This window comes from Crocuta crocuta, unplaced genomic scaffold (assembly GCF_008692635.1).
Source record: "Crocuta crocuta isolate KB4526 unplaced genomic scaffold, BGI_CrCroc_1.0 scaffold636, whole genome shotgun sequence".
NCBI lineage: Eukaryota > Metazoa > Chordata > Mammalia > Carnivora > Hyaenidae > Crocuta > Crocuta crocuta.
In genome coordinates this window covers 514,425-522,607 of record NW_027530380.1, presented here as the reverse complement: position 1 = coordinate 522,607, position 8,183 = coordinate 514,425, and the positions used below count along the sequence as shown (strand labels likewise).

Below are 8,183 nucleotides of genomic sequence, written 5' to 3'. Positions count from 1 at the left end.
CCGCCAGCCTGTCCGCCAGCCAAGCTGGGCCACGCACGGCTCAGGACCCGACTTTTATCTGCACAAAAATTAGCCCCCCAGCCAAGCCACCGCCGCTGCCTCCCTGCCCCCTCCCCTGCCCAGCCTGGAGGGGGACGTGCAGGGCTGGGGGGAGGGGGGAAAGCCATGGACCTTGAACAGATAACTGCCCGTGGCGGCCGCACCCCCGAGCTGGCAGGTGGCCCGGTGCGGGACAGTGGCTCAGGTCGCATCGGTGAGGGGGGCTCAGCCTGCCCCCAGCCTCATAACCTCAGGAGACACCCAGCCTGCGTCAGAGCAAGTGGCTCTGGCCTCCTGCTGGGGGGGAGGGGGAGGGGCTGCTGTTCCCCCCCCCCACGCAGGGTGACCGGCCACAACCCCGAGATTTTCATTCGCTGTGTTACTGGTTAATCTTAGCAATTAAGCCTCGTTAGAATAAACGAGAAGGAACTCGCTTGTGTGAGGACGTTGGCCCTCTGGCTTATCTTCGTCATTATGAAATCGGAGAGAATTGGGACGGCCAGCTAGGGAAACTGAGCCTCGTGCCCGGTTTCAAGACGTGCATGCGCCCCAGCTTTTTACATGATCGGGGGGCTGCCAAAAGGCCCCCAGAAGTGCAGGGCGGGGTGCAAATTTGTGAATTCACTCGTGCTCTGAGGAAGGGGGAGCACATGTGAATGGAAAGCTCTAGACCCCATCTCATTAGGGATCTCTAGAAAATAAAGCTCAGTCCATGACCCCCAATTTTACCTCTAGGCTGGGGGTACCCGCTCTCAGAGACCTCGAAGGCCGGTTTGTAAGCTGCCAGTGCTCCAGAGAAACTGGCAGGTCAGAGCTTTGCCCTCGGTGAGCCAGGCCCCGTGGTCTCTGAGACCCGACGGTATCTGGCATTGGCGTGAGGTCCTTCTAGGCAAAGGTATGGAGGCCGGCAGCCCCTCCTGCCCCCTCCCCCGTGCTCCTGGCCTCAGGTCGCCCCGTGTGCACGTGGGTAGGAGTCAGGATCAGCAGGAAGGGCCGGATATGTCGGTCTCGGGACTCAGACTTTTAGCCTGTAGGCACTGGGGAGCCACAGAAGGGCGCAGAGCAAGGTTTGGGATGTGATCAGATCTGTCCCGAAGAGATTAGAGCCAGTGGAGGCGGATGTGGTTACGAGCAGGGCCGTGACCCCGGATGGATGGGAGGAGGTGGTTACGGGAGAATCGGCAAGGCCAGGACGGGGCCGCCGGCAAGATTCGGGAGGTGACAGGGAGGGGCGCCTGACCCAGTGGCTTGCTCCTGCACTGGTCAGCGGTTCCCGAGCGCCCCGTGTGCGCCCCGGACCGGCGGGAGGGCAGTGGCAGAAGCCCCCGGGCCGAGAGCAGAGGGAGAAGGCAGAGCATCAGGGCGCTGCCGCCTCACTGAGCACAGGGTGGTGGGGCGGCCTGCCCCTCGCGTCTGCGAGGAGAGCCAGGAGCAGAGCCAGGCGGCTCCCAAGCCACCGAGTGAAGCCTTTGTTAGTAAAGCTGGCCCCGAGCTGGGATGGTGTGGGACCCTCCAGGAGTCCCCGCCGGGCGCCCCGCGCTCTGCCGCCTCCTGACCCAGGCTGGGGGCATGGGATCCCAAGTCCTGCCCCCACTTCGGGCTTCTGGGACACCCAGGGCTGCACCCGGAGGGGTCCTGTCGGTTGGGTCCCCGTAGCTCTGAATCCCAGCTCCCTTCCCAGTCGAAAGGGAGGATGGCCCATCCCACAGGGCGTCGGGGACAACTCAGAACCCCGAGCAGCACGACACAGTCCGTGCCTCACGGGGGGAAGGGGACCCTCCGCCACGCTCGTCCCCGAGAACGCCACGCCCTCGGCAGTGCTCCGTGCAGCCTCACGGAGGCTTGCCGTGTGTCCCCGGAGAGCGGGGGGGGGGGTGCGCGGGGAGGGGGGTGTTGTTGCTGGTAACGCTCGGCCACGGCGCTTGGCGGCTGGCGCCCGGCAGGGTCTGCGTGCCGTTGCTGCCTGGATAAGTGTCCTCCCTGCGTCTTGTCTCCACAACAGGTCTATGAGATCCTGAAAAGAACAACGTGTACCAAGGCCAAGTACAGCATGGGTGAGGAGCTGCGGGGCCCGAGCTCAGCGCCCCTCCCAGCGCTAATCTTGCCTCCGATCATCTCCGTGGGAGGCGGGCCGCCGGTTTGGGGGTTTGGAGAGTGTTTTGATTCGAGCTGGCGTGGCCGTTTCAGACGAGAGGGCCGCCCGGGACCATGGGGCCGTTTTAGGGCCTGAGGCTCTGGACACCGGGATGCCCTTNTGTCCTTGACACACACCCCAGATTCAGAACCTGCCACGAAACCAGCCCAGCCGGGCACCTCGGGTGCGGGTTTATAGGACCCCTCAAGCCACAGGTGCAGATGTTTCCCGACCGAAGTGTGCAGAGCTGACCCCCCCAGCCCCACCCCTGCGCGGGCCCCGTGCTCGCAGCTGCAGGCTGAGGTCCCCGGAATGAAATGCCCCCGGGCAAAGGAATGCCCTTTTCTCTCGTTCCCCCTTCTCCTCGAGCCCCAGCTTGCCCGCTGAGATCTGTCACGCACGGCCCCCGGGGTACACAGAGTGCATCAGGACAGAGACCCCTCGCATACCTGGCCTCCTGCGGAGGGGAGAGTGCCGCGGGAAGGCAGCGGAGGGGGGGAGTGTGCTGGGGGACGGCCCAGGGCACAGGGAGGAGAGCCCGGACCCCCTGGAGTCAGGCGGGATGATGTGTCCTGGCCGGGACGCCCGACGGCCAGTCGCAGGGCCTCCTTTGGGCCTGGAGTCTAAGCCCNGCCCGCTGAGATCTGTCACGCACGGCCCCCGGGGTACACAGAGTGCATCAGGACAGAGACCCCTCGCACACCTGGCCTCCTGCGGAGGGGAGAGTGCCGCGGGAAGGCAGCAGGGCGGGGGGAGTGTGCTGGGGGACGGCCCAGGGCGCAGGGAGGAGAGCCCGGACCCCCTGGAGTCAGGCGGGATGATGTGTCCTGGCCGGGACGCCCGACGGCCAGTCGCAGGGCCTCCTTTGGGCCTGGAGTCTAAGCCCATGTCCTCAGTCCGTGGGAGGGGGGCCCCTTCTCGGGGCAGGAGGAGCCCGGGAGAACCATGCCCGTCGGCCTGGCCCACCTCACAGGGGACAGGACCTTCCAGAGCGGCCCAGGTCACCGAGGTGTGCTCCCCGCCTGCAGCGTGTCCCAGACCTCGGTCTGCCCGTAAGCTCCCCGTGGGGCCCCCTCCGGCGCACACCTGCGCGGCTGCTGGAAGGTCTGCAAACAGTGCAGGCTCTGGGGGCTTCTCAGCCGGACTTGGTCCCTGCTCCGGGTCGTCACTGGGGTGGACCTCTCTGAGTGTGCCCGCCAGTTCTCTGGTGCGCCTGACGACAGAGCGGATAGATGAAGGGTCCTTTCTGCACCCCCCGTTTCACCTCGGTCCCTTTTGCCCAAAAGCCCTACTGATCTCCAAACTCACACATTCACCTTGTAGCAAGAACTGCTGGGAGATTCACATTCTGGGAGAGAAAACAGATACTAAATGATCAGAAAAGCCAGACCATTGTCTTGCTGGGGTCGGAAGGGTTGCCGGGAGGACTTAGGACCAGTGATCAGAAAGGCCTTTCTGATGAGGGGAGATTTGAGCAGAGACCTGAAGAAAATGAGGGGTCCAGACAGAGGGGGCAGTCTGTGCAAAGGCCCTGTGGCAGCACCCTGTTGAGAGTGTTCTAGGACCAGTAAGGAGCCAATGAACCTGAATCAGACAGACCCACACCCACTTTTATTAGATGAATTTTCATGCACGTGGTCTTTAGCCGTTCACTTCCACGTCTCTCTGGTTTGGATTTCTAATTGTTCCTCGGGTAGCCTGATCCTTCCAGATCACTGACTGAGGAGACGGTCTCTTTTTAAGTGGATTTCAGGAAGGCGCTTTCCCACCGTCGTCCAGTGGAGCGGTCAAGGTGGGCCGGCTAGGCCACCGAAAACCCGGACCCACTGACCACCCGCAAAGCCTGTCTGTCCAGGCAGAGGTTTCTGTGGCAGCAAAGGGCTCCTGTGACCAGCCCCCAGGGACCACGTGCCAGGCACCCACGCGTGGCGTCCGCGGCCTTGTCTCCAGGGGCTGGGTGCCGATGCTCCCCCCCGGGCCCTGGGAGGCGCAGGTGTGGTGCCTGCCATCGCACGGCAGCGGCAGCACAGGGCCTGGGGCAGCCGTCGAGGCCCGGCCACCGCCCCGCCCAGCGCTCTCTCCCCCAAATGCAGCTTCAGTCTTTTCAGACGTTTTCATGTAACTAATAGCCCGATGTACAAACAGGGCAAGGAGAGGGAAGAAAGAAGGACTCTGCCCTTTTAAATAAAAGGAGAAAATGTAGTAAGTACGGTAAGTGCCTCCGCCCCCCCGTGGGGCCCACAGGACTCCCCTTCGGCCTCTTCCCCAATCAACCTAAAATCTAATTGCAAATTGTATGTGTGTTTTCTGACACCATCAATTTTCCCGTCCGTCATTTTCTCGTGATTCAGCTTTTCTAACCACTTACGATCCACCTTTCTCGTCTGTAGACTCGCCCCCCCCGGCAGCTGTGGGTAGTTGGTGCCTTGCAGGTCTGGTACCTCCTTCCTCCCAGGGGTACCTCTCTCTCGGACTTTCCTCTGTGTCTCCCTAATTCTGCCGATAGAGCATGTTTTTACCGTCTCCTGGTCGAGCCCGGGGAGGAAACGCCAGAAAGGCGGCCCGGCTCTGGGCCGCCTGGTGCAGCTGGCTTTGAGAAAATTCTGGGCGACTGAGTCAGTCCTGGGACTGCTCTGTTTGCAAAGAGAGAAGGTGGAGACAGAGCTGGTCCCTAATCCCCCCTCCGCCTCTGTCTTTAAGGTATCACCAGCCTGCTGGCCAATGGCGTTTACTCGGCCGCCTACCCCCTGCACGATGTAAGTAACCTTGACAAAGTTTGCCTCTGCGTCACTGGCCGCCCCGAGTCCCCGCGGGCCACGCCCCCAGGGAGCTCTAATTATCCTGCGGTCTTGGCTTCCTGCTTTGGCTCTCCTGTAAATGTCAGCCGCACAGGCCCTTCCCTGCCACCCCAGCGGGGGCTGCGCAGTTACACCCGGGGCGTCTTTTCTTGCAGGACGAGCCCACCGGGGCAGGGGCGTTTGTGGCCGACACCCTGTCCCGGCGGCCGGCTGCTCCCTGAGATGTCTCCCCTGCCTGGGTCTCCCCGGCCACCCCGCCCCCGCCCCGGCAGAATGACCCGGGCTCTGTGTGTATCTATTTCTGCAGAGCAAGTGGCCAGCTTCCTGAGCTGGATCTCCAAATCCCTCTGGTATCCCCCGACAAATATAGCCCGTGGCCACGGCCGCGCGTTGGCTCGGCCGGGGCGGATGAGTCTCTTCTCGTTGTCTCTATGGAGACAGGGCTAGGGTTCAGCAGGGCACTGGGAATGCACCGCGGGGCCCGAGCAGTGTGGGAACCCCGGACAGAGGACCTCTGGAACTTTCCAGATGCGCGTGGCTGCACGGACTGGGGGCCCCGAGGCAGGAGCCAGACGGGGAGTCAGGGCACCCTGGCCGCCCCCCTCTGCAGCCCCTGTCGTCCCTCTGAGCCTCGGTGTCCCCATCTGCAAGCGGGAATGGCTCCCAGCCGGTGTCAGAGGGAACACAGAGGCGAGAGGGCCTCCAGGAAGAGGCTGCACTGGAGAAAACCAGTTTCCGGAACANCCCCAGCCCCCCAGCCCCCCTGCCCACAGAGATGACCCTGTCCGGCTGCCATTCCTTGCTCACGGGTCTCAGGAAAGGTGAGCACTTGGCACTTAAGTGCTCGATGAATGAACGCCGTGGTGATTTGGGTTGCGTGGGTTAAGTTGCCTTGGCCAGGGACTTGCTGCGTGTTTCAAGGGCAGGGCCCAGACCTCGCAGGGCCCGGCCAGTGGCCCTGGCTGAAGGGGCCCCGATCACCATCCGTCATGCCCTCCTCAGCCGTGCTCACCCGGCTGCCTCCCCGAGCACAGCCCCGCCCAGCAGCCCCGGGGCCAGTTCACAGACCGCTGGGCCTTAGAGCTGCTCACCCCTGCTGAGAGCAGGGGCCTGTTCTGCACCACCCTTGCCTGTTTGGAGTCAGCCTTCAAGGCTTGAAAGGGAAAGGGGAGAAATCAACACTTCTGAGCGCCCGCTGTATGCAGAGCTGTGTTTAGTAGGTGCTTTGTCTCATTTCATCTGGTGCAGATGCGGAGACTCAGAGAGGTATAATAACTTGGTCCAGGTCACACGGCTTCTGTGGAGGAGCTGGGCCCAGCTTTGAACCTTATTTACACGGCAGTCGAGAGGCCCTCCGTGTGGGGCCTGCTCCCACTTTACAGATGGGAAAACTGAGGCTGCGGTTGCCCAAGCAGTTTATCCAGGGGCACGCAGCCTCCAGCTCCACTTGTGGGGTTCTTTCCGGCCAGAGCAAGGACTCTGGGCGTCTTGAGGGACTACGGGGTTTTATAGCCGTGGATTTTGCCCACGGCTGAAGGGCACCCACCCCTTAGGTACCAAAGCTGATGTTGGAACGTTTGGGGAGATAAGTCGCTCTGAACTGGTCCAAAAGCACCCCACACGCTCGAGCAGAGGCCGGCAGCGTGAAGTCCACTCCCAGGCTCTCAGCTGCATGCTGCGTGGTCCCTGCTTCACCTCTGCCACCATCCGCCTCGCACCACTGAGTCGTCTCCCCCCCCCCGCAAGGCCTTGCTTACTGTGCTCATTCGTCCATCCGTTCGTTTGTTCTCCGAGACGCCGCATGGTTGCCATAGCAACCTGTGGAGTGGGGGTCTGCCCTGAGCGAGACCCCGAGGAGGCCTCCTGGAACTAGTGTCTCAAATTCAGGGGCAGGACCGGCCCTTCGGGCGGCTGCTCAGAGGCTTGGTGGCCTTCCTGTTGGCACGTGTGGCCCTCGAGGTCCTGAATAGATGAGAGGCTGTTGGAGGGCGTGGCCGTGGAAAGAAAGCCTCAGCGGCTGGGCCGGGGCGGATGGACGGTGCCCTGAAGCCCCGGGGGGCCTTAATGACACTGGTTTCAGGGCACCTTTGTTCAGAGAGCACGAGGTCAAGTGCTCCTGCCTGGGGGGGCGGGAGGGTCACAGGAGGAGCCGGTGAGGGCAGCAGGCACCCAGTGGGCCTCAGGGAGGCCTCCGCGATCTTCAAGACCCCCGGCCAGGCCAGCCCCGCGGGGCCACGCGCCCTCCCCCTGCACCCCTGCGTCCCTGCACCCCTGCGTCCCTGCACCCCTGCGTTCCTGCACCCCTGCGGCCCTGCGGCCCCTGCACCCCTGCGGCCCTGCCTCCCTGCACCCCTGCGTCCCTGCACCCCTGCGGCCCTGCGGCCCCTGCACCCCTGCGGCCCCTGCACCCTGCGCCCCTGTGTCCCCTGCACCCCTGCGGCCCCTGCACCCTGCGCCCCTGTGTCCCCTGCACCCCTGCGGCCCCTGCGGCCCTGCGGCCCCTGCACCCCTGCGGCCCCTGCACCCTGCGCCCCTGGCACTACTGTCGGCATGCGGGGCCATCTGAGCTTTAGGTCCCCTTCTCTTCCACTGGAGTCAGAGACTTGGACCCGAGTCCCAGGTCCGACCAGCTTAGCGGTCTGTCCCACAGAAGTCACTTTGCTTCCCTGAGCCTCAGTGTTGCCGTGTGTGAAATGGGAGTGTGGGGCTGACGGATCTGTCTTCAGTCACCGCGTAGCTTCCTGTCCTCCGGCACCCCCGCAGCGCCCGTCCCGCGGTGGGGGCACGCTCGCCCTGTGGAAACAATCCTTCCCCCCGCCCCCCGCATGCCGCCAGTTCCTAGCCAGTGGCCGTGGGGCCGCTCCTGGACGTGGCCTCTGTGACGGGGGGCGAAGGCAGGAGGCCTGCCCGGCGGAGGTGCTGGGCCGGGCCAGCCTTCCCTGCCCCGTGAGGCGCTGTCTGGGCTCATCTCAGCTGTGTCCGCGAGTTTGGCGGGAGCTCCTGTTTGGAAGCGGATTTGCGCTGCTCAGAAGCCGTGTCAGGTCGTGAGAGTTCTCCTTTCTCCTCTTGAACAGGGAGACTACGAGGGCGAAAACGTGGAGTTCAACGACAGAAAAGTAAGTGGACGTGGCGCGGAGGCCGCGCTGCTCGGCGCTGGGGGCCCTGGCGGGCGGGGCTGCTCTGAGGCCTGTGGGGGACCCCCCCCCCCCCCT

At 63.9% G+C, this 8,183-nt stretch overlaps 1 protein-coding gene across 1 annotated transcript in view; it reads left to right on the top strand.

The window, feature by feature from the left end:
* The window catches only part of ANO1 (anoctamin 1), a 75,248-nt gene that overhangs the window by 18,197 nt on the left and 48,868 nt on the right, over positions 1 to 8,183 (top strand). Inside the window, 3 exon segments of the mRNA XM_077766562.1 lie at positions 2,042 to 2,093; positions 4,874 to 4,929; positions 8,046 to 8,087. Of these exon segments, the coding sequence (XP_077622688.1) occupies positions 2,042 to 2,093; positions 4,874 to 4,929; positions 8,046 to 8,087 (150 nt within the window).